This window comes from Phoxinus phoxinus (assembly GCF_949152265.1).
Source record: "Phoxinus phoxinus genome assembly, chromosome: 18".
Taxonomy (NCBI): Eukaryota; Metazoa; Chordata; class Actinopteri; order Cypriniformes; family Leuciscidae; genus Phoxinus; species Phoxinus phoxinus.
The window spans coordinates 14,487,663-14,515,083 of NC_136893.1; the positions used below are offsets into that span (position 1 = coordinate 14,487,663).

The 27,421-nt window shown below is 36.8% G+C and overlaps 1 protein-coding gene across 5 annotated transcripts; it reads right to left on the minus strand.

Moving 5' to 3' along the window:
* Window positions 1-5,478: 5,478 nt before the first annotated feature.
* klhl17 (kelch-like family member 17) lies at window positions 5,479-27,420 on the minus strand. Of its 5 annotated transcripts, XR_013794840.1 has the most exons (14): window positions 27,196-27,420; window positions 22,319-22,580; window positions 18,024-18,145; window positions 17,266-17,487; window positions 13,164-13,280; window positions 12,786-12,999; window positions 12,555-12,699; window positions 10,247-10,414; window positions 9,869-9,957; window positions 8,938-9,011; window positions 8,649-8,830; window positions 7,484-7,867; window positions 6,017-6,052; window positions 5,479-5,819 (listed from the first exon to the last, which is right to left on the minus strand). XR_013794840.1 is itself a non-coding variant. In XM_079588154.1 (12 exons), the coding sequence occupies exons 2-12, from the start codon at window positions 22,530-22,532 to the stop codon at window positions 7,639-7,641; spliced, it is 1,776 nt and encodes a 591-aa protein (XP_079444280.1). In that variant the 5' UTR covers window positions 22,533-22,580; window positions 27,196-27,420; the 3' UTR covers window positions 5,479-7,638. The 5 variants fall into 5 exon arrangements, 2 of the variants coding, with proteins under 2 accessions (XP_079444280.1, XP_079444281.1); XR_013794839.1 differs by lacking the exon at window positions 6,017-6,052; XR_013794841.1 differs by lacking the exons at window positions 6,017-6,052; window positions 27,196-27,420 and adding an exon at window positions 26,048-26,446.
* Window position 27,421: the final 1 nt, after the last annotated feature.

Consider the following 27,421-nt stretch of genomic DNA (forward strand, 5'->3'; position numbering starts at 1 on the left):
CCAAACATGTCTGGACATGGACATGCTCTGAATACTACTGGCTGATTATATTATTCACTCACTTAAGTAATTAATACACTTAGGATGTCTGTAAATTAATGTCTGTGTAATTAAAAAGTTATATGACAGTAAAAAAAAAAAAGAAGACAATCACAAACATGGTGAAACATTTATTTTGATTAGATGTTTTGTGTTTTTTTTAGTATTTTTTATAATAACGATATTAATAATAATACCGTATGAAAATGTTGTGGGGTAAAAACAACTTTTTTATATACATTTTATGATATTAATTAAATAATCCATTTTCATAACAAAACAAAATGTTGTTACCGGTATTTACTTTTCCAGTTTTGTTAGGCATGGGCTGATGAAGAATTTACAAATGTCATTTTTATTTAAATATATCAGCATCAAAATCTACATTCATGGTTAAAACTAATAAAATAATAAAAGTAATACTAGTACAGTATGTACAGTTAAACAACATTACAAAATCTTCCATAAAAATGTGATATAATTTAGAAACATAAATATATGTAAAGAGCATAAGGTATTTCTGAGCGTGGAGCAGCATTACACTCATTTGTATTTGCTGTGAACCTGTCACTCACGTGTGACATATGGTTTGCTAAGGTGTGAGATATGATCTAATCAAATTAAAAGAGCAACACTCCCTATGTAATCAAAGAAGCACAAGTGAATGTGGCCTAATCTCGTCCTGTGAGGGTTTGAATCCCTGATATCCCAGTCTTCCAACTGTCAGACATGCAGATTGCTCAAGAATATTACATTATAACAAATGTAATTACAAGTTCTAGCCTCCCTCTTTGTGTCTTAATGATGATTAGCTATTGCATGAAGAATTCTGTGGTTGAATACATTCTCAAGTGGTTCTTCAGGTCTAATGATACTGTATGTGTATATGTATGGGTACGTAAACTCTATTACTTTTTATTGTTTCATTCCCACAGCATATTTTCAAACAAACCCTCAGAAATTGGACTTCAGAGGTTATTGTTCTAGTGTGGGCGGATGCTGATTCAAACCAGTAGAACCAGGAAATGTAAGTGAGGCCATGCCGGAGGCAACAAACTGTCACATTCCAACTCACACATTCCTAAATTGACTAAACTCCTTTATACACTTATCAAGAATTATACCAGCTTATTAAGCAGTTCCTTGGTTCAGACTAAGCAATAAAAACAAATCTGAAGAAGCATTGCCAAAATATGAGGACAGCATACCTGTTTTATTAACTCTCACAGGTCCTCTATCTACACTCTAAAAAATGCTGGGTTGTTTCAACCCAATTATGGGTCAAATATGGACAAACCCCAAACGTTGGGTTAAAAATGTAATTAAAAAATGTAACCTAACGGCTGGGTTTGTCCATATTTGACCCAAAATTGGGTTGAAACAACCCAGCATTTTTTAGAGTGTATAAAAAATATATATATAAAAAAAAATATATATATATATATATATATATATATATATATATATATATATATATATATATATATGCCAAAGGCAGTTGGTGATAAAAGAAATATATTCTTGAAAGAGCTCTTTCATTGTATCTGTCATAGAAAAACAGAGATGATCTATCATTCCCCGTTCTCACTCTGAGCACAGAACTACGCATGAGTCACAAGCTGTTCAGTGTCATATCAAGCTCTGAGCCTGAGCTGGAAATAACAGAAGGAAAAAAGCAGGGAAACATCTGACATATTCTGGGAAAATCTCACTTCAGTTTCTGTCTCCTGATGCGAAGTTTCGATTACTTTGTAATACAGGTCAGATCATCCCTCACATACGCAGGTGTAAGAGAAGCGAAAGATCAGGGATTTTCCATCTTTACAAACACTGGACCCAACCTAGAGACACCCCCAATATATTATTATGAAAAAATACATATAATGTAATTTATTATATAATATATGATGTTTTTACAGCATTTTTGTACAAATAAATGCAGTCCTGGTGAACGAAACACTTTTTTTTTCTTTTTTTTACGTTTTAAAATGTTCTGTCAGTGTCAGACAATTGTATTTACACAGCAAATCTGTCTGACCCCAAACTTTTGACAAAATAAACCCCTTCCATAGGTTTTACATTGTTATCAGTTTCCACAAAAATATTAAGCAGCACAATGGTTTTCAACATTGATAATAATAAGTTTCTTGAACACCAAATCATCATTTTTAGGTGATTTCTGAAGGATCGTGTTACATATACATGTGTGTGTGTGTGTATATATATATATATATTACACTGTAAAAAATTATACGATCACTAAGTTATGACAACATATTTTTAAGAGTTAAAGCTATGTAAAAACATAAGTTAAGCATTTAAAAAAAATTATAAGTTATACAAGATTCAACTCATTTTTCTAAGTAAGTTTAATGTCATTTAAGTTGAAATGACAAACATCCAAGTTGATTGTACTTAAATTTAAGGCAGCAACTTTTTTTTACAGTGTATATATACAGTTCTTTTAAAATGTACATTTCCCAATATTAATGTTTGTACTGCATTTTTGATCAAATAAATGCAGTGAAGCAAAAGAGACTTTTCAAAAACATTAAAATAAAATATTTATTGGCCCCAAATTTTTTGACAAAATAAACCCCTGTACACATACGATTTATCAATGGTTATTTTTTTCTGGTATTATGAACTTAAATAGTCATTGTATACTTTGAAGAAATCAATTCATGTTGTAGAATAATTATTGTCTAGTAACTACAGAATGCTTATATTAGGCCATAGAAAATGGTTGTAAGTTGTCACAAAGGAGAAGGAAAGGATACGGAAGGAAGCGGAAAATCAAGCCAAACACAACAGTGTATCTGACTGCCCACAACATTTTATGTGAGCAGCTCTTCTTACTCAAAACAATGACTGGCTTCCTCATGTGAAAGAGATTTTTTTGTTTGGATCCTATGGGGCTAAATGCTTAGCCTGTGAATGGACTATTCCTATAAACAAACGGAGGGAAAATATGTAATTCTCAGTCACCATTCTGATTCATATCCCTAATAGTCATTTTGACCATACCTTGACCTGTGCCTTAGACACCTAATCTACTATGACACTGACAGTATCTATTACATGAATTCAAGTAGACCGCTATTTGGAATAAAAATGTAAAAGAAGTGTACAGGGAAAGTTGAAAAGATCCCATGCATTATAAGACAAATCATATTTTAGTTCCCAATGTTCTTTCAGAGTCACGAATACTTCATTCAGAATTTCACACACACATATCAGAGCTGTGGATTGAGCAAGGCTATCGGCACGGCCCTGTCTGGGAAGTCCCTCTGAAATGTTTTTTCAGACTCGCCGGGTGCGTTAGGGGTGCTAACTTCACACCTCTGGATGTTTTCAATGGACCACGTGTGCAAGAGAGAACCACGGGTGTCAGAGCTCTCACAGAACAAAAAAAACACGGTGTAAGAGGTGGAATAAACCCGGCTTTGAAGGGATACATCAAACAGGTGACTTTTTTTTTTAGTAGAATGCCTTTGTGGATTTTTTTTAACTCGTTCAACAGAAATGGCTGACAGAGATGAAGATAAGGATGTTGTAAATGTCAAATGATGTATACGGTGATGGACAATGTAGAACTGCCAGAAACCAAATCATTCCTTGTTCCCAGGAACATTACATGCAGGCGCAAGAATAATCCACTTCTAAAGGATTGTGCAAACATCTGATTTCCTTGTTATTCCTTGTCAGTATATTAGAATTCTAGAGAAGACCATTTAGGACTATACCATTCAAAAGTTTGGGGTTAGGAAGTTTTTTTTTTTTTTTTTTAGGAAATTAACACTTTTATGTATTAAATTGTTCAAAAGTGACAGTAAAAAACATTTTACATTTTTTACAAAAGATTTCTGTTCTTTTTACATTTTCAAATTCATATTCATCAAAAGATTACGGGGAAAAAAAGCATTCCATTAAGCAGCGCAATTGATTTCAGATTTCAAAAAAGTTGTGCTGCTTGTAATATGTTCGTGAAAACCGTGATCATTTTTCAATGTAATGCAACAATGTAATGCATCCTTGCTAAATAACAGTATTAATTTCTTCAATCTAGCCCCCCTTTCTATCTATATCTAATACAATACAAAACTCCAAATGCTTATTTATGAGCTTGGATTTATGTTTGTGTAGACAGCTCAGGTGAATAAAGCTGAGGTTTGTTTACGGTGACTGGGTATCCACTGGACAGAGACGGGCCGGGCCGTGTTAGTGTCTCCTCTCTGCTGTATGCCTGCAGCTGCCTTTCCAGACCGTAAACTCATCATAGGCCCTCATATCAGTACGCCACAGGGCTGGAGACATGCGCAGTGGAATGTGACAGAGCCCCCCCCCAGCCCCCTACCCTCATTAAAAGAGCTGCCCAACGACAGACGGCTACAAGGGGTATTACGCAAACACACCGATGCTAAAATAACAGAGGACAATACTGCATAGTGCTGAAATGAATCTTCTCCTTAAAGCAAACGCTAACGTACACCCTGCTCGTATCAGATGTACAGCCCAAATGAGTCTGTATACGTGTGCGTAAGCGCACAGCACAGGTGTTCGTGTCGTGAAGCTGAGGTCATGGTGGGTAAAGCGAGAGTGCTCAGCTGTCTGCTTACATCAGTCAGAGAGCAACAAATCTAATGATACTCTAATGGGCTGAGCTTTGAAGGGTCGCTCCTTTAATCCAAAAAATCATTTGGTTTATTTAAGGGACAGATCGACTAAAAATTTAATTCGGTCTTTATTTACTCACCCTCACATCGCTCTAAACATGTATGATGTTGAAGCTCAAAAGAAGCTCAAATTAGTAAAGTGTCCAAGCTGCTTTTTTCAGTGTTAGTGGATGGTGACCAGAGGCACTCAAGGCAATAAGCATCATTAAACTAGTCCATAAAACTGAAATGCAGTGCTTTCTGAAGCCAAAAACAAACAAACTAAGGTTTCAGATCAAATCTCACTTGATAGCTTTTGGTCACCATTCACTTTCATTGTACAGCGGCTTGGACATTCTGCTATGAATCCGTCTGTTCTTCTGAAGAAAGATTCTTTTTAACACTTGTTGCCATTACTTTAAGCATTTTAACATGTATTTTGCACAAATACTAAATTGTAAACCCAGTAACAGTTTTGTCCTAATATTAAAAGGATGAGTTCACCCAAAAATGAAGACGGTCATCATTAACTCATTCTCATGTTGTTCCAAACTGTATGACTTTTTTCAACTGTGGAACATGAAAGATAGTTTTTAAGAGTTTCTTTATTTCATTGTCCAGACAGTTATGTTTGGTTACCAACATTCTTCAAATATCTTTTGTGTTCCGGAGAAGAAAGCACGTCATACAGGTTTGAAACAGGTTGCGAGTAAAAGACAGATTTTTGGGTGAACATCCCTTTAAAGCGTCAATGTATTTGTTCAAATGAGATTACACTCTTGTTCCACCTGAAAACATCTTTATTTCATTTACAGTAGTGTTTTGATTTTATACAGCAGTATATTGCTCCATTTGACATTAGTGCAAAAAATTCATGTTTGTTCTTAAATATAGCAAAACATAACCGGCACAATAAAACACATTCAACAACATTACAATAATAATAAAAAAAGACAAAAGAAAAGACAGCCAGTTACGTTGACATTGCACAAAGTTTCAGGATATTTGGTTATATACATACTGTAATTCCTTTCTGTGGGCCCGGGGTCCTGTGGTGTTATGTATTGTCAAAGTGCAGGATGCTTCACCTCTACAGAAATGCACACACGCAGCACTCTAATCTCCCTGGACACAAACATATACTGACCTTAAACATGTTTCTCAGAATTAAAGTCCTTAAAAAAGGAAATAAAATCCAAACTTCTCAGAAGTTTTGAAATCATAAAATACTACGCTACATTTTAAAACCTACATAAAATGGCAGAGAGCAGAATTTACTTAAAGGATAGTTCACACAATTTTTTTTTAAATCATTTACTCACCCTTATGTCGTTCCAAACCGTATGCATTTCTTTCTTCTGTGGAACATAAAATAAAATATTTAGCAGAATGTCCAAGCTGCTCTTTATCCATCCTTGTTCACATTTACTTTCATTGTACAGACAAAACAAAAATAAAAAAAAACAGCTTAGACATTCTTCTAAATATCTCCTTTTTCTGTGATATACGTAGCAAAGAACGTCATACAGGTTTGGAACAAAATTTTGGTGAATACATTTTCAATTTTGGGGAAACTATCCCTTGTTTTGGGGTGATCTGTGCTCTCATCGGTTAAACTAATCACAAAACCCACTGTTCACACATCTGCCCATCTGAGGTAAGATGCATTGGTAGTGGCTGTTACCAATGACATCACAGCACAACACATACATACTGTCTAGATCCGATCAAGCTGCCGAAGCGGACAACCCTAAGCAAACTTTAGAAAATGCAGTATTCAATGACATGGTTCAATGTTATCAAATAAAGACTTATGACAAAAATATTAATAAATGTGACATACAACATATAGGAGCTTATAATAGCCGAGTTACTCACATTAAAGGGCTTGATATTGAAGTGTCAGTATTACCGATTACCCGTTAGTTAATCAGAATAAGTTCTGAGCACCGATCACCCTTTCGAAAAACACGAGATAGTGCAGCTTTAATGTCACAGCTAGTTTTTAGGTATGGCTAGTCTTTATTAGAAAGACATTTCTCCTGGTTTGTGATATAGACGTGTCATATTAGAGGAGTTTGTACTCATGTAGAGCTCAAACTCTCAAAAGCTCGTACTGCATGACTGTAGAAACCAAACCGAACATGTCCGTTGGATAAAACACGAAATAACTGTTCCCCATAACACTCACATTTCATACCAAACACCAGTGCTTCTCTGATATGCAATAAGTACGTTAAAACTATATCACCCCCGTCAGAGGTGGTCCTTCAAACATCTCTGAAATAGTGTCATATGTTTATATTACATTTGATAAATAAATGGGAAAATACATAAAACATATATTATGTTATCAACATGATCTGAGCAGAGTCAGCTGTATGTAGTGTAGAGTCCAGCCCCCGCTTTGTGAGATTTTCTGCTAGTAAATGTCCATGCGCATCTGTGTTGAGACAGGGCAGCATTGCACATTACTGCCACCTAGTGTGGCACAGCAGCACTACATTATTGTGTTCTGCCAAGACGAAATTTCTGTAAACATGCGTGGCAGAACCTGTCAAGAGTTACATTCCTAAAGTTGTTCATACTTTTTTTTCTGTTTAATATATTATTTCTTAATATTTCAAAAAAAAGAATCGTAAACATAAATTAAATATACATTTAGATATACATCATACACAAAGTGACCGCAAAATGGCAGAGCAACATTATTTTGCACTTTCAAGCACTGGGGTTTATAGGGTGAGAGTTGTGAGAGTGTGGGATTTTTCTTTTCCTCCTTTTTTTACCCTTGTGATCTGTTGGAATGCTGCAGTATTCTTCCAGGCAGAGGGAGGCCGCTGTTGCCCACGAAACACTCCTCGTCTGATGCTCAAACCGAGCAGTTGCGCCTCTTTGCCACGCAGGGCAGGCCGCTGGAGCTAAGCCGGGTTTTTACCCTTTGTCAAAGACTTGTGGAGGAGACGGAAAGAGTGGGAGAGGACGGAGGAGGAAAGTTGAGGAGCTCCAGGACAGCGACTCCCACGCTGCTACGGCGCGTGAACATGCATGACGCCGCGACCCACTTGTTGCTACGAGGGTTGTATTTTTCTATGGAATTGAGACTAGAGCTGCCATCATTGCCTCCAACCGCGTATAACCAGCCATCCATGGCGACCAGGTCATGGGTGCTCCTGAAGAACAAGAGAAGAGAATGTCCATTAGAAACTTAAAAAATAAAAAAAATGAAAACTTTATTGTCATTTCAAACCCGTATGACTTTCTTCTGTAAAACACAGTTTCCATCCACTTATTTGTATGCGCATATTGGGAAAACACTGGATGGAAAAGCAAAGATACGCATGAATAAAAAATAAAAAAACTCATGTGCTCAATTGAGGCAGATAATAGTTTTATCCGATAAGAAGACATGCATATAGACTACGATGTAAACACATTTACCTAATAAATTCCTCGATGCACAACAAAAACCTCACGTGACTTTGCCTGTGGATGTGATTGGACAACTGGACTAACCAGCAGACCAATTTCATTACACAGCATCTCAAATGTTGGATAGATCGTCTGAAGCCTGAGCCAAAGTCTGCCATCAGAATGGTTTGGTTTAATTCCCTCCCAGAAGCAACTCACATGATTGTGTTCCCAAACACCAGACATTTATGATTTACGAGTTTGTTCTCTTGAACACACGGGATGGAAACGGTGCTTCATTTTCAAATGTTTTATTCCCATTTTTCGCATGCTAAACTCGCAATGGAATGGATGGAAACATATGTAATTAAAGTTAATGGGGTCCAAAAAAAGCCCAATGGACCAAAATCATTTCTTTTGTAATCTGCAGAGGAGAGAGATGCATATAGGCTTGGAATAACATGACGGTGAGTAAATTATGGCAGAATTATTTTTTTTTGGTGAACTATCCCTTTAACAAATGCTCGATTCCCACTTTCGAACCTGCGGATGTTCATGGGGGCCACTCCCTCCCAGGTGTTGGTTTTTGGATTGTACCGTTCCACTGAATTTAGGCAGCTGGTACCGTCATTGCCCCCTGCAACATAAAGCATGCCCTCCAGTACAGCCACCCCTGCACTGCTCCTCCTGCTCAGCATGTTGGCAATGGCAGTCCAGACATTACTCTGAAAAATATAACACCGTCTTTAGTCATTTATTTATCCATGGAGAGAAAACATAAAACACACCCTGGAGACATTTTTAACATATCAGAGAGAAATGTGTCACATACCTGAGGGTCGTATTTTTCAACCGTGGCTAAGTGTGAGGAGCTGTCGTACCCACCGACAGCGTACAAACTGCCATCTAACAGAAGAAATACGTGAAACAGGTTCATGTTTGCAATTTAGAGCAAACACAGAGGACATTAACCTTTTCAACAGGCAAATATATAGGTAAAGCTTACAGCTGTACTGTCACTCCTACTAGCCACTTTGGCAGGTTTAATTTTATATAAAATATATACATTTTTCAATTGTAGTCTTTTAAAAAATGCATCTGAAATAATAAACTAAGTGCAATGTAGTGTTATAAAAAATATAGATTTTTCGATACATATCGATACTGAAATATCGAATATGAAATAAAACTCTTCCAATGCTCATTTTGCGCAGAATACACTGTAACAGCTCATCTCATCTCTCTGACAGCGAGCTGACACACAAATCCGCCTCCCCTCACTCACTCACTCCATTTGCTTCGGATGAATATTGTTGGTGTTACAGAGCTTGAATTTCGGTGTGGGATTCCCTCTCATTTTACTCATTCCCAGATTGTGCGCACATAAAACAGCCTTGTTTTCGCTGCTTACTGCGCTTAAACAGTGAAATACACATAAAATAATGTCAAAATGCCGATCTTGACAAGTATTCTCGTAAACACAGTAAGTTATGTTTTAAGTTAATGTAAACCGCTGAGAAAGAAAACGCATGTGTAACAGTATAATGGATCCATCAGGTCTTAAAGTGACAGCAGCATAATATATACCTACTGGCAAATTATGAGATAATATTAAAAATATCTATATGGCAGTTTTTCCCCATGGTATCGATGTCAAAATTGTGGCCAATGAAGAGTGGCTAGTAACTTTGGAAAACCACTAGCCACAGTGGCTGGTGAGCAAAAAAATGAATGTCAAGCCCTGAGCATTATATATTTTTTACCTAATGTGGCCACTCTAACATATCTCCTTCTGGTGCTCATGGCAGCAATGGAGGTCCAGGTACTGGTCAGAGGGTCATACCTCTCCGCACTGAAGACAAAATCAAAGAGAGAAATGTTATATTATTTGACAATTACGTAATAATTTTTTTTACATTTTCCTTGCATATCGTCATCTTATTTCCAATCAAAATATTAATAGTTATATATATTTTTTTAATTCGTTTTATATAAAAATGTTAGTAACATTACTTTTTAAATATTATAGATAATTTCACATTAATTTCTAGAGCTTTAACTGATCAATGCTGTTTTATATGTTTCTTTATTATCATTATTTTTTGTTAGGATTTTCACATTTATTTGACTGAATAGCATACCTGTTGAGACAGGAAGCACCATCATATCCTCCTGCTGCATACAGCAACCCATGCAGGACCGCCACACCTAAACAGCTCCTCCTTGTTCCCATGGACACTTCAGGTTGCCACACATTCGTTACTGGGTCATACGACTCTACAGTAGCCAAATCAGAGGTGCCATCATACCTGTTTTGGGAAAAGACAGAGAGGAACAATAGATCTTTCATGCGTCGTTGTATAAATTGCATCTTTATCATGCAAGTAAAGACAAGACCGTCATCATTCTTAGAATTTCATTAGTCAACACCTGACACATTTCCTAACTAACCTTAAGTAACTTCTTAATTGCCTCAGCAGGGAAATCTGAAGGAAATAACATAGCTTTCTGCACATTCTGTTCCCTTTGTAATGTAATAAATCAAATCTGTGCTATTTTTCATTATTTTCATATCTATGCACATTTATGTGTCTTTGGTTGTAGTCACATCTTAATTTTTTTGGAAAACTCGTTTCTATGTTAAGCCATTTTCGCCACATAAGAAAAAAATGTGCTTTGGTAAATCATTTTGACAAAATCTATTTTTTCATACAAGGTTATCTGAAATAAACATAGAAAATTATGACAAAATTTCAGTTATGACAAAAATAAAAAGTAATAATGAAAAGTCAAAATTACAAGATATTAAAGGAACACTCCGACTTTTTGGGACTTTAGCCTATTCAACTTATCCCCCAGAGTTAGATAAGTCCATACATACCTTTTTCATCTCCGTGCGTGCTATAAGTCTGTTTGACGCACCCACCGCTAGCCTAGCTTAGCACAAAGACTGGATGTAAATGGTTGCAGCTAGCATACTAATCCAAATAAGTGACAAAATAACGCAAACATTTTCCTATTTACATGTTGTGATTTGTATAGTCACAGAGTGTACAAAAAACAAAGTCACATGAGACACAGACATATTTTAACCGTATAAATACTGGGAACTATATTCTCTGAAGGCGAAGCACTGCTACTTGGGCGGAGTGATAACCGCAGCACCTGAGACGCGCCGTTGTGAGGCGCAGAGAGTTCGTTCAGAGTTTGGGTAACGTTAACAGAGTCAGCAATTTATAAATAGTAAAAGCGTAGTTTACAATCATGGATTTTTGCTGTAATGTAAAGAGCTGTGACAATAAACAGGGGAGACCAGGTAATACCATGATGTTTCATAGAATTCCAACTAAAAACGCTGACCGGATGAAGAAATGGCTATACTTGCTCTGGATATTGATCAAAACACACCTAATGAGATTATCAAGGGACATTATGTTTGCTCGGTACATTTCACTGAGGACGACTATTTTCAAAAAATGGAATTTGCCACAAGGACCATGAAACGTGTGCTGAAGGATACAGCCATCCCATCGATATCACATACAGGACAAAGTGGAGCGGCTGCGGTAAGTGTTCCGTTATATTTTTTAATGTTTAGCCTAACGTTACTGTAACAGTGCCATTATCTAACTTAGATCTAATGTAACGTTAGTGACACTATTATATGAATAGGGTGGTAACTACTATTGCAGTTGTTTACGGGCTCCATGTATCCCCTGTAATGTTAGTATTGTTGCCTCGAACGCGCTCTGTCGTCCCAGTAACACTTGAGCGGAGCTAGAGGTCACGTATAGTCACGATGGTTTTGTTGACAGAAGAAACAACGGCGCGTCTCAGGTGCTGCGGTTATCACTCCGCCCAAGTAGCAGTGCTTCGCCTTCAGAGAATATAGTTCCCAGTATTTATACGGTTAAAATATGTCTGTGTCTCATGTGACTTTGTTTTTTGTACACTCTGTGACTATACAAATCACAACATGTAAATAGAAAAATGTTTGTTTTATTTTGTCACTTATTTGGATTAGTATGCTAGCTGCAACCATTTACATCCAGTCTTTGTGCTAAGCTAGGCTAGCGGTGGGTGCGTCAAACAGACTTATAGCACGCACGGAGGTGAAAAAGGTATGTATGGACTTATCTAACTCTGGGGGATAAGGTGAATAGGCTAAAGTCCCAAAAAGTCGGAGTGTTCCTTTAAGATATAATTATGTAAAATAAAAATGGATGACATAAAATTCAAAATTGAGATAAAATGTCAATAGGCTTCCAATGATTCCAGGGGTTTACAATTATTACATTTTTATTCTAAAGCAGCTCACACTGATGCCACATAACTCTGAATTTTCAAAAGGTGCACATAACACAAGGGTCTCGGTCACTTAAGATTGGTGTTATAAAAGGAAAAAGCAGCTGATTTTCTGAAATAGATGAGGCTTTAGGATCTGCGTACCCGCCCACAGCATAGAGCTTGTTTCCGATAGCAGCCACTCCGACCCGTGCCCGCCGTGTTGACATAGACGCAACCATGTGCCAGCGGTCAGTCCTGGTGTCATAGGCCTCACAGTCTCCGTGAATAGCAAAAAGACTGCCCCCACCTGAAAGACACGCATTTAAAAATCAAACCAACAACATACAGTACAGACATTGGTGCATGTGTGTTTTTACATGCTCGTTTACAGACCTACGGCGAAGAGGACCGGACTGGCTCCCTCGCATCGACGCGGTCGGGTGCGGCTGTTACTGAGCACGCCCCTCTGCTCCGGCATCAGGTGATACTTCAGTGCCTCGATCAGCAGGTCTTTGCACTCGGAGTGGTGACGCACCAGCAGCTCTGTATCCACATTACTCATCAGGAAGTCTCGTGTCAGCAGGGGCAGCCGCACACACTTCATCAGCTGAACCGAGAAATGGACGGAGAGTGAGAGGTAAGACGTGTGTGTAAAAAGGAATGGAGAAACAAGTATCGAGTTGCAGAGACATAATCCTTTATTAAGCACTAATCCTGCAATTTACTGTGATGTTGCTAAAAGCGCAGTTTGACAAGAGGAATCACACCCACCCGGGGCACATGTTGCCTCCGCCCATCAATGTCATGCTTGACCCAGCTCAGCACAGCCCTGTACACCTCCTCCTCTGATGGGACATTCAGGTTATCACTGGAGATCAGATCCAGCACCTGCAGAAATCACGAAAAAAGGGTTCATAACTGATCTTAAGACTAAAGGATTATGGTTCCAGTCAGACTTAAGTCTTTAATTAACATTTTGAAAGATGAATTTGTGTTTTAGTGTGAATGAAGCACATTTAAATGCATTTGTTGTGAGACTGACAACACAATTATTATTGAACTGTGCTCAGTTTGACACATTATAATAGAACTGTGCTCAGTTTGACACATTTTTCAAAATCTGTTTGAAAGTCAATATTACATTAATCAACAGTCTAATTACTATAATTACTGGGTAATTATCTTACCGGGGGTCGGTAAGATTTTTTCTAATTATTTTAAAAGAAGTCTCTAATGCTCACCAATGCTACATTTGTTTGATCAAAAATACAGTCAAAACAGTAATATTGTGAAATTATATATTATTATGTTATATATTACTTCCGTTTTCAGTGTTACATGATCCTTCAAAAATCATTCTAATATGCTGATTTGGAGCTCAACATTTAACATTTCCTAAATTATTAATGTAGAAAACAATTGTGTCATTTAATATTTTTGTGGAAACCAAGGCATTTAAAAAAATATATATATTCTTTGATGAATCCTTGCTGAATAAAAGTTTTATTTTCTTTAACAGAACTCTTACTGACCCCAAACTTTTGAATGGTAATAAAAATTGGATTTAATAATGTAATGTAATTTGAATTGATAATAATATACATTCCAATTATGTTCCAAAGTTCTTCACATTATTAGTTGTGTTTTGGCAAAAAAAATTGGTGACCCAAAATAGTATACTAATCCATTTAACACGTCTTACCTTGTTTAAATCCATTCTGCAGATTATTTTTTTCAAATCGGCATTACATTTATATATAAAAATAAAGCATGGTTATGATTGACTTACTTTCAAAACATTGCTTTGTTTGCCAACTTCATGTTAACATGTCAATTTCTGGGTCAACCAATAGTGCTGAGTGAGTTTCAGATTGGACAAGTGATAAGTGATTAAAAGTGATAAGTGTTTGGGAAACTATACCTTTATTTTGCAATTTCATTTGCTGCTGTTAGTGATGAAGAAATTGCAAAAATTACTTTATAATTATGATTATTATTATTATTGTAATATAGATTTAAGAGACTTCAACCAATGCCCGAGACCAGCTCATGGACATGGACAGAGGTTTTAAGGATTACAACCCAAATGACCAGCATCACAGCTGCTCGGGACAAATGTAATACCATCACCATCATCTATTCTACACACTCAGAAGCACTACAGCAGCCTTTGCAGAATTCCTGTCACACATTGTTTGTTTATTTGGAGCAAAGGGCACAGTTAACATGACTACAAGCATTTCCTAGGTCTTGTGGGTTAAACATGGGGCCAGTGGAAGCCTCTAGCCTGCAACAGCTGTTAAGAGCGAGACGGAATCACAGACAGAAAGGGAACTTGTCATCAGCAAGCCCTAATGGTCCTCTGTAATCAGTGTCTGAACAGCAGGGGGATTTCATGGAATCATTTTCAAAACACAGGGACATTAATACAAGCAGCACTCAGATTATTCAAAAGAATGCTCTTCGACGAAGAGAGCGGATTAGAGCGGATGAAATTAGTGTTGTATGAGAGCGGGCGCTGCTTTCTGCTGATTAGCTGTCTCAGCTTCTCATTGACGTGCAGTTGTCACCACACATTCGAGCAGGATGATTGACAGTGTATTGAAGTGCTGATGCAGAGAGCACTTATATCAGGGTCACTGCGGTGTAATGCATGCTGACATTTTTGCTTTGGTGAGTCGAAGAAGAGTTCAAAGTTTGGCTGATTGGCACGGTCCAGTTAGCTGTAACTACATCATCTGGGGCCAAAAAACAAAACAAAAAAACAGCTCTCTCAATTCACAGCCATTCAAACGTTCCCGTGTATTCTGACTGAATACATTTTCCCAAGCAATATATAAAATGCAAATATTGCAATTATATTTTTGGGGATATATAATAATGTATAAAATATATAAGTACACTACACTACCATTCAAACGTTTCGGGTTGGTAGGATTTCTTCTTTTTTTTTAAGAAGTCTCTTATGCTTGCCAATTAATTTATTTGACAAAATACAGTAAAAACTGTAATATTACGAAATATTATTACAATTTAAAACAAGTTTTCTATTTTAGTATATTTTTAAAATGTTATGCATTCCTGTGATGGCAAAGTAGATTTTTCAGCAGCCTTTACTCCTGTCTTCAGTGTCAGATTTAATATGCTGATTGATGCAAGACAATTTTCTTATTATTAATGTTTCATAACGGCTGTGCTGCTTACTAAATATGTTTTTTCATTCTTTGAAATAAAAAATATTTGCTGAATAAAATAAATGTAATTTCTTTAAAGTGTCTTTTTCTAAAGCTTTCATGCAGGGTGTAATATAGCTGTTTGTTAATGTAAAAGGTCTGCAAAGTCTCCTAAAATAAAGAATCGAGTCAAAACTGCCGAAACGAGTCGTCAGCAATTTCAGTCTCACTTCTTGTTACATACCTATGTAACAATGCATAATGCCAGCCTATGGTCTAAATTGGCTGCCCGCAAACAATGTCTACTTTGAACCAAGTCTACTTTCTTCCAGCTGAGGCCTGGAAGAGTTTGGTTCATGTTGTCAAAAGGATGAGAACTCACGCTGGCATTTATATGGAAAAACCGACGCCATTATTCCGGTTTCGTATCACTTGGTATGACGTGCTGAGGAAGCCTCTGGAGCCGAAATTCATATATGGTCATGGGTGTTTTGTTTCCGACACGCACTTTAGACCAATCACTATAGACTGGGCCATCTGACCAATCAGTGCAGAGTAGGCTTTCGGAAAAGAGGAACGAAACGTTTTCAGACTCTTTGAGAAATTAGGTTATGGGAGACCTTCAAAACATAGACACCTTTAAATTAACATAATAGGGGCACTTTTAGTAGTATATTATATTTGTTATATATATAAATAAATGTTAAAAATATATATTTTTTGAGGATTTTGAAAACATTAATTGACATATGTCTCCCTGCTTGCTTCCTTTGACACAGTTTAAGATAGTTGCTAGTCATATGGCTTTTTCAGCTCTGGTGATCAAAACTTCAGTTCCCATAATGCCCATGAGCAAAGATGTCAGAATTTGAACCACACACTTCTGAGAAACTCTGCGTCAGCTGACAAAAAGCCATTGAGATTAATGGGAATTCTAATGGACAGCTTTCTCCAGACCTTGGGAGAGTTTTTCTTTGAGTAGCATGAGGGGGCGTAGTAAAAGCCAGGATGTGACCAGCATTCCTGCAGCGAAGGTCGAAATAGAGCAGTTCATTTTTTTTTTTTTTGACTAAGTCAAAAGAATCAAGACTTCCCAGACGACAGAGAGGAGAAGAGGCCGGATCAAGTGAAGAGATTGTGTTTTTAAAAAGCTCAAGGCCAATGTGACAGGAAGTGGTGTCAGTGACAAATATATATAATTAGACATCCGTGGCCAAAACCATTTTTCCCTCAAGGATTGTTATGGCTCAACTCCCCAGCACTCCCCATGCATCATTTAACGGGTACACTTTACACCCTTCTTTTTACATCCTGAATAAATCTATTCTTAAAACCCCTCTTGCATCAGAGTTTCTTACAGTTTGAATTTTTTATGACCCTGGGCGATTCAATCTGTTCCTCACACAAAGCTATCATATGTACTTTTTATGGTGTCGTTTTGGTGCTTAACAACCCCAGTCCTCATTCACATTTATGTTTCACCTAACAGAAGAAAGTAGAGAGAAATGTTGCTGTGGCAACTAACTGAAACAAATACGTTTAAGTACCCAGGCACTAAACTACTACAAATAAAATAAATTATTATTAATGACAAAATACTAAAATAACTCTGAAAATTATGAAGAACTTTTTGGGTTAACTATATCCTTTAACTACCTAACTAGTATTCTACTACATTAAGCACAAAGCAGATCGCTCACCTGTTTGAGAGGTAGCAGCATAAACTCCTCAGTCTTCGAGACCTCTACGAAGTGCTGCAGGACGTACTTATGGGCTGACTTGAGAAGGTCGCTGCAGGAGTGAGTGTCTGCAAAGCCACGGATGCCCAGGCAGTTTGAGGGGTCCAGCTGGCTGAGGAGGAACTTACAGCAGGCATCTCTCACTCCGTTGAGCTGCAGGAGACTAGCTGCCGGCAACAAGGTCTGCTCGAGCAAAGCAGTAGAAGTAGTCATTTTCAGAAATTAATCTTTAACATCATCTTAAGGTGCGCGGTCACATTTACTGGATTCTGCGCTTACATTTTTTTTGCCCATTTCAACAGCAATCCGAACAATAACAAGTTTTCGCAAAAAAGTCCCTCAAGAAGATCTCATTCATGTTCATGTTTGTAGCAATAACCAAGAGAAAGCTGCTTGGTTTGAAAGTGACTTCTGTGTGAACCTTAACTATTTTCAATAGACAATGGACCTTTTGTGCACTGAAGTTTCACTGATGTGACTGCACCTTTAGTCTAATCGTGAGACAGATTCTTGTAAATAAGCTGCCACAAATGCATTTGTTCTTTTGAAACAGCACAAATAGAAGGCCTGCATTTGCAAAGATCCAAATTGTAAGTTTGCACAAACCATCAGAACACACCACCTTGTTAAGGACCTCACAGAGCAAACTAGATTACATCCTGGTAATTGTGAGCATGAAAATACAGTGTGCTATTCAAAAGACACTAAAGTCGACGTACCTGCACATTTCCTTCTCCTACTACGATTTCTGCAGTGTAGGCGTACTGCACCAGCTGCTCCAGAGCCTGAGGGTCAATGTCATGCAGGGTCACGTGGGTCTGACGGCTCTCTGACATCTCATCTGCACAGTCACAACACACACAGCTGTGCAATAGAGGCTTTTGAAGAACACTGCTAGATTTAGGCAGTTTCCCAGGGGTTTGACGATACTGACGTCCCGTTCACACATACAGCGAGCTCTGGTGGTTGTACTGTTTGTGGAAGTGGATGTTCTCATTAGAACGTTATTGGTGCTGCTCCCCTGGCAATAGCTTTTGAAAATCTGATCAGAAATGTGATGATCATCTGCTCTGAGTTCACAGAGTATCTGTGATGTTGGATGCTAGCAGACGTTCCTACTTGACTGCTATATTTAACTGTATCAGACAGTGGTTCACTGTCTGTACTATATTTGCATGAAATCTGCATAAAATATGCAAACTCTGTGACATTCATGACACCGGAAATCACTTTATGAATGAACGACCCTTGAGACTAGTGTTGTTATTCTCAACTAAAACTATTAAAAATAGTTCTCGTTAATTAATAAATAAAGTTGAAATAAATAAATATTAGTTCGTTTTTTATTTTTTTATTGCTGCCTTGACAACTAACTAAAATAAAAACAAGTTGAAGTTTAAGTACTATAACTGAAATAAAAAATGAATTAAAGAAATATAAATATTAAAACATTAATAAAATTGTAAAACCAAGAAAATAAAAAAATAAAAGCAAACTCAAAATAATAATAAATACTATAATAGTATGTATACTAAATATAATATGAAAAAATAATAAAATAATACTGTTTGAGATGTATGACAACACTGAACAGTTAAATTAACATTCCAAACAAAAATAAATTGCTGGATCATTTGATTAAATTCTCTAACTTTGTAGACAAATTTTGTATTTGTTTACACAAATAACTTTTTTGATTTTTCCTCTTGACTATCTGTAGTTAAACTGTTCGCATAATGTCCTTTTATGAAAGGAAAAAAAATATCTTCTTTTGTGTTTTTACATCTATAATCGTAACATCTTATTTCTATTTGGATATTATTTGTCATGATACTGTTAGCAGTTATATGGGCAGACAGGGCTTATATTAAACCAGGATCAGGTCTAATTTAAGTAGCTTTTATAAACGTGCCTTAGAAAAAAACTAGGGCTGTCAAAAGATGAATCGTGATTAATCGCATCCAAAATAAAAGTTTGTGTTTGCATAATATATGTGTGTACTGTGTATAATTATTATGTATAAATACACATACATTCATGTATATATTTAAGAATTATTTGCATTTATATACTATATATACATTTATATAATTTATATTATATATAAATATTTTATATATAAATATAACCAATTTTTCTTAAATATATACATGATTGTGTGTGTTTTTATATATATAAATAATTATACACAGTACACACACATATATTATGTAAACACAAACTTTTATTTTGGATGCGATTAATCACGATTCATCTTTTGACAGCCCTAAAAAAGCATGAATGCTGTGCATCTTGAGACAAAACAATGGCACTGACATACCGGTACGGTACACTACCAGTCAAAACATTTGGATCGTTATGTTTAATGTTTTTAAAAGAAGTCTCTTCTGCTCACCAAGGCTGCATTCATTTTATTAAAAATATAAAAACAACAGTAATATTGGTAAATATGACAATTTAAAACAACTGTTTTCTATTTTAATATATTTTAAAATGCAATTTATTCCTGTGATCAAAGCTGAATTTTCATCATTACTCCAGTCTTCAGTGTCACATGATCCTTCAGAAATTATTCTTATATGATGATTTGATGCTCAAAAAACATGTTGAAAACAGTTGTGTAATTTTTTTCAGGATTCTTTGATGAATAGAACGTTTAAAAGAACAGAATTTATTTGAAATAAAATCTTTTGTAACATTATAAATGTCTTTACTGTAACTTTTGATCAATTTAAGTTTTCCTTGATGAATAAAAGTATTGATTTTTTCTTTTCTTTAAAAAAATTAATAAAAGTAAAATCCTTTCTGACCCCAAACTTTTGAACGGTAGCGTTAAATGTTACAAAAGCTTTCCATTTCAAATAAATTCTGTTCTTTTGAACTTTCTATTCATAAAAGAATCCTGCAATAAAAATGTACACAACTGTTTTCAACATTGATAATAATGAGAAATGTTTATTGCGCATCAAATCATCATATTAGAATGATTTCTGAAGGATCATGTGACACTGAAGACTGGAGTAATGATGCTGAAAATTCAGCTTTGATCACAGGTATAAATTACACTTTACTATATAGATATACATAGAAAACAGCTGTTTTAGTCTGGGACTAGGCTTAAGCCTTGTCTGTGAAACCGGGGGTTAGAGAAAATATGAAAAATTATTTTGTTCGAAATTAGAATTACCTATAAGAGAAATGCAGCACACTCATTGTCAGTACAAATTAGTTCAAACTCCAGAGGACTATTTGTTGTAAGTTAAGGAAGTTTTGATATGTATAATGGAGTTTAAATCAGTGCGTTGTAAGTAGATCTAGTGTATGGTAAGTTCAGAGTAGTCATGGCTCTGAAGAGCCCACATTGTCCTGACTCATACCATCACACTCTAGTCTGAGGTGCAGCGGGACTGTTGAGCAATAGGAAAAACCAGGCACCTGCTGATCTGAGACCAAGACAGGGAAGAGAATAAAGCATGGAAAAACATTAGGAGATGACAAAAGGCAGGAAGGAAGGAAAGGCTTGAAACAGAAGCTGAGGTAATGTACATAGGAAATAAACACTACACAATACACAATACACCTTAAAGACCATGTGAAGTCAAAATAGACAAGCACGTCAAGTTCACGTGCAGATGCTAGTTGTAATATTAATCTTATTAGTAGTCTATCTGATAGGATGCGTTTGGTTGAGTTTATTAACCCGCTAGCAAAGCGCTTCAGTTTACCAGTGTTCATAAGCTCTTCTTTTTCAGAAACATTGATGATGTTATTAATAATCCAGCAGTGTTATTGTTTTTTTCAACAGTAGGCCTATGTTTTAATTTAAATCGTTTCTCGACATAGCTTCGAAAACATGCAGGGATGTCTGAAATCACTTAATAAAGTAGATGAAAATACAGTTAGGAGGAAGCTGTGCAGCGCCATAACATTATAATGAGAACACTATAGAATGTTGTGAACTCTTTGTGCTTTAGTAGCCCATGTATCAGCACGTTGTTACGAGAAGAGCGTATCCACAACGGGAGTAACACTTTCTGCCTAGCACGTAACTTAGTTTAAGTTCACTTGCATTTGAGTCATAATTTTACAGTTATGTTGTGTATCAAGGATATCTAATTAATTTCATGTAAGATGTGTTATTTAAAACGGCTTTAGTTTACTGGTCCTCATTCACTCTTCAGCTCATGCAGCTATTCCTTATAGAGGTTTCTTTTTTGAAAACATTGGTGCATTATTGCTAATCTAGCAGTGTAATTTTTCTAGTTACATTTTCATATTTTGATAGAAATACTTTCATGTCATATATTTATTTGTCAACATAATTTTTTGTAACAGTGTGCAGTAACTCATTTTTGAGACCTATCAGTACTCGAAAATGAAAAATGGACAAAAATGCCCATCCCAAACATTACTAGGAAAAAAAAAGACTAGAGGTGGCACGATATACGACGATAACCGTGATATTTAAAAAAATATATATTTTTATTGTGTTAATTAGGGTGTCGCAATGTATTGCGCATTGGCGAAAACGGCATTATTTCAAATGAATAGAACACGTATGATAATATGGCACGGAAATAATCCAGCGCCAGTATCTGGTTGACATCCCAAAGTACAGTAGGTGGCGGTATTGCACCAGGTTGCCTTCTGTTATAAAACACAAGCAGACACAGCGGGCAGCTGCTACTTCCGCGTAAAAACATGCTATCGGATATGACAGACATGACACTTCACCCACACAAGAAAGTTAGCTCGCCACTGTGGACGTTTTTTGGATTCCACGAAAATGACTCGTTAATCTGCCCAGTCTGCAGGACTTTTAGTCCAAAAAGTGTGCTCAATCGGATAAAAACTTATGGATTATCGTATGTTGACATCAAATTGATTTAGAGAGCAGTATTTTTAAATTTTTTACCCCTAATAGGGTGATGTGAGCATTAGGAGTGCTAAAAAAAAAGTGCTATTGGCCAGAACCATTTTCATTTCTAAAATAGAAATGTAGAATAAGACCTACTTGTAAACATGGCGTGGAAGTACGGACTGCAGGAGGCCAGCACCACCTTGTGTGCCTTGATCTCCTTGTTGGCCACATGAAGCACAATGTCACAGAGCAGGCCGCGCTGCCGCATGCGGTTCATGGACACGAAGGAGTCGTGGTAGTGGCGCTTGGAGTTGTGCGAGATGCTGTGGCCATCCCGGTTCAGCAGCTGCATACCCCCCTCCATCATGCCGGTGCTCTCCAAGGCCTGCTGGAGCCTGGGCCTCACTCTAGGACACTACAGGTAGAGAGAAACACACCATATGAAGGCTAGGGACATGAAATTGTCTAGCTATGACTTCTTGTTTCACAGGAGTATAAATATGAGGAAACTTAAAGGCCAAATTCCCTTAATCATCCATAACAATGAGTAAAACCAAATAATATAGTTCTGATGTGCAGCAAAAGATTGTTGAGCTTCACAAAATAGAAAGTGGCTGTAAGATAATAGCTAAAGCATTAAAAATTCCCATTTCCACCATCAGGGCAAGAATTAAGAAGATCCAATCAACTAAAGATGTTACGAATCTGCCTGGAAGAGGACATGTGTCTCTATTGCTTTAATGCAAGGCAAGGAGGAAAGTTTGAGTGGCCAAAGACTCTCCAAGGATCACATATGGAGAATTGCAGAGATTGGTTGAGTATTAGGGTCAGAAATCATAAAAATATATTTATATATCAAACAGCACCTACATCACCACATGTTGATTGGGAGGGTTCCAAGAAAAGTCCTCCTCGCTCATCCAAAAACAAACTCCAGCATATTTTAGTTTAGTTTATTAGCACAAATATAAAATATATAGGCAGAAAATCCAAACGGGCTTATTTAAAGCCTCCACCTAAACAACAAAGAAAAACAGAAACTATGAAATTAAAGAAAGAGCTAAATTACAATGACGAATATACAAATGTATGACTGAATCAAGTTAATTACAACATAAGAATAATAATATACAACCAAAAACAAATGCTATAGGGTACATAAAATACATAAACAAAAAAGACAAGACGGCAATAAAATTATCCTTTATACATCTTTTATAACATATTAAAGAAGCATTTTCTTGCTAGATAGGATAAACCATACCATAATTTAATACCCCTAATCGTATTGAGTATTGACCTCTAGGCTACAAGTGAGAAATTTCGGAAGATAAGGGACCGGCTTCTATGGTCAGATCAGATGAAACAAAACAAAAAAGAGCTTTTGGGCAGCAAACCCACAAGATGGTTTTGGTGCAAACAGGGATAAAAATTACCCCATGCCCGAGGTTCTTTCACCACTGGATCTTTAATGTTGTGGCCCTATTTTTTTGCTGGAGGTCCTGGACATCTTGTTCAGACATCAAGGATTCTAGGCTAGCAAATACTAACAGATAACAAATCAAAACCTGACGGCCTTTCCTAGAAATCTTATAATGGGCCATGTTTGGATCTTACATCAGGACAACGATCTAAAACAAACATCAAAAACGTAAAAAATGTGTCACTGAGCGCAAAATGAAGCTTTAGATTTGTGCACATTTTTTGAATGAAAGATCAAAAGGAATCAACAATGCAGATTTATTTTTACAGCCATCTTTGATCATATTTACCAGGGGTGCCAATAATTCCCACCACAACTGTAATCAAATAAAAATAAATCGATAAATATAAAACAATTGTGGTAAATAGACCATAGGCTATGATGAAGTTTATTTCCTATTTAAATAGGAAAATAATGTTTGTAATGAATAAGTGAAGACAAGAAATAAAAAAGGATTTCATGAGGGTCTTTAAGAACTCTAATTAATCATTAATGTCATGTTTAACGTTTAACATCTGTGCATTACCTCGAACAATCTTTGAGTTATTTGCCAGGCTGTAAATCCATTTTAATTTGTGCCTTCTTAGTTCACATTTCCTTTCCATACAGCATAATGGTTGCTTCAAGGCATTTTGAACAACGAGTACAGAATCATAATGGGAGAAGCGAGCCAGACCGAAGCGCTCAAGCCTTAAATATCATGAAAATTATCACTTCACATTACAAATTCCCACTCATTTTATAGCTTATAGCCACGTATGGTTTGCTCCTCAATACTCAGTGGCCTTTTCTCACTGGCCCGAGGCCTCAGAAGCTATTTAAATGTGGTCTCTCGCACACATAAAGACTCACACTCGCTGCATAAATAAACCGGCTGGTTGATTTTAATAATGAAACTGTTCCAGATGAAAGAACGAATGGTATGGAACAGTTGAACCAGGACACGCCGTGATGAGCCGGCCAGTCAGCTGCACACATTCAATTCTCCAAAAGCATCACTATAGAAACCACTGTGCTGTGCCCACGGTAACATCATGTGCTGGTATCTGTCATACACTTCACTTTGAGTGGGAAGATTGGATGGAGCAGTGAGAGACAATTTAAAGGAGGATGATAAATAGCAATCCAGTTGACGCCACCTCTTCTATTAGATGTTGAGGTGTATAGTGTTTTAAATCACATAAACTAAAGCCTTAAGCAATGGGATGTTTTGTTGTTTTCCTAACAATACGGCTCCAACTCTAAAGCATTACTCATGTTACTCCAAATAACAGACGACAGGTGAAAGAGCATGAAAAGAGTCATAGGCTCAGTATTACAGCCAGCAGTGGTGCGGCTGCCCACAAAACGGCTATGGGGTTTCAGATGTATACATCCTTTTAGTTATACAAAGCAAACGATGCGGTCTGAAACCTGAGGTCACTAACTGTTTAAAAATGCAGAATAGATGAAACGGTTGACAATAGTTATTAGTAGTATGGTAGGCACATAGAGTTTCTGTAGATGCCTCTGTGGCCCCTCAAAGCAAATTGAGAAACTCCAGCATTACTGCTTAATAAAAGTTGTATTATGATGTTTTTTCAGGCAATGACTTCTTCACAAACTTCCTTAGTGCTGAACTCAGCTGTGTGTATTATTTCCAGAACTCCTTCAACTGAACACATCTCCCTTGTACTTGTATCCGGTTAAATACAGTATTGCCTTTAAGGTTTTGCTGCTTACCCATAAGGCACTCAATAATTTCACCCATTCATATTTGTCCGGTTTCTTCTCTCATACACTCCTACTCGCACTCACTCTTGTTCTGTCTCATATCCGCATGACTTCCATGGGTTCGTTTTAGACAGGCTTTAATGTGATTGTATTTATGTACCCAGCCTACTGTATGTTGTGTTTTTTAGGCCATACTGAGGGCCTTTATATTTTATGCTGATATGTGCTTTTTGATGCTTGTAAGGTGTCCTTGCGTGTCATGAATGGTGCCTGTTATATACAATATATTATAGTAACTTACTCAAATCAAATTAAATAATAAAAAATATATTAATATGATAGAAAGTTTCTGAAAGCTTCTTACAGTGTTGGGAACCAAAAATGTATTCATTTTTAGGATTGTACTGTTGTACAGTAGTAGCAATAGCTGTAATACTGGTATTTAGCAAAAAATGTGAGGACCGGATTATCCAGTAAATATAAAAATAGCATTTTTCCTCTTGCATACTAGACAGGTTGATTCAGAGTTATACAGCTAAAGACAATCCGGCTACAAACATCCACAGTATCATTAAATCTGACTCAGCACACCGTGTCCCATCCAGACAGAGCATCTCTCACCCCTCCTCCTCTGATCCATTCAAGTCATCCAGCAGAATAACACTGAGTATAACCAGCAGCACTACCTGAACTGATGGATGACGCCTTTTCCTTTTGTTTCGCTTGTCTGCTTTATGGAGAATGTTTTGGATTTAGTCCTAGAGTGCATCGGCTGAGCATCATCACAGTCCATATGAAAAATGCATAAAGCCTCAGTTTGGGAGCTTGTGTGTTGTTGACGTAAATGAAAGCCGCATGAGTGCTGGACGCTGACGTCACATTTTAAGGTCGCGCCGGATGTTTGCTTTACTATTTGTTTAGTTCTTAATCGAGGCTCAGATGAAACTGCTTACATCCAAGCAACATAAACAACAAGTTATCGTCGCGCAATTTGATAACGCTCCATCTACACAGTTTAAAAGCTACATTCTCAAATCCCACCTCCTTAACGAGGTTCGCTAGTGATGGAAAGTCCGACTCATTGCAACGAATCGGTTCCTTCGAACAGTTAGTTACAAAACATTTCAGCAATTATTTTACGTCATGAAGTAATTACGTTCCCACGTGTTTTCATCTCTAATGCTATTATCAGCTCAATCATCGACTTATTACGAATCCAATGTCCCAAAAGAGAGGATTTCCCAGTGAAACGATACAGTAAGATTCAAATAGTTAATTCATTGAAAATCGATTCATTGAAAGGATCCGACTCAAACGAAAGATTCTTTCAAGAATTGGAAACGCTCATTGTAACGTTAGATGTTTGGGAAATAATTTTCTGATGGCCATGTACATACCATAACAACAATGGAACCATACAACAAAATAATATGTTGCCTTATTTAACAGTATTCGATTGGTGATCAGCCTTTGTTCAGATGGGATTTTACAGTAACGTAACGTTACAGGCAGTAGCACTGACAGCTAAAAGACGAAAAACAGCATTCAGCACTCATAACATATTTCAAACGCTTTAAACGACAGCATCAGATACAAAGAAATCCCCAATGCACACACTTTAACCTGGATCAATTGACAAATCTGTCTGAACAAAGAGCACATGCGATAAAGCTAACGTTATTTCATAACACTGCAGCTCTGGGACGGTGAGAAATGCGTTTGCACATACTGTATTTTTGTATAAGCTAAAAATAAAGTAAGAAGTAAATAAATGTTGCTTTCATTGTCGGATGAGTTGCAATTCTGTCTGGATGAGATCAGAATCTAAGCTCACCTGCAGTCGTCTGTGTCTGATTGACAAGACTCGTTTCTTTCTGTGTAGAGCTCTCTCCAGTTTTGTCCGTGTATTATGATTAATTTGGATGCATGTGGTGATTTATTTAGCCGTGCGTGGTGAGTTGACATGCTACATCACATGTCGCTTCAAAACAGACGTCTGTCTCTCAGCTCTGATCTGCGTTACAAAAAAAAAAAAAATTGTGTTGAACATGTCACGCCCA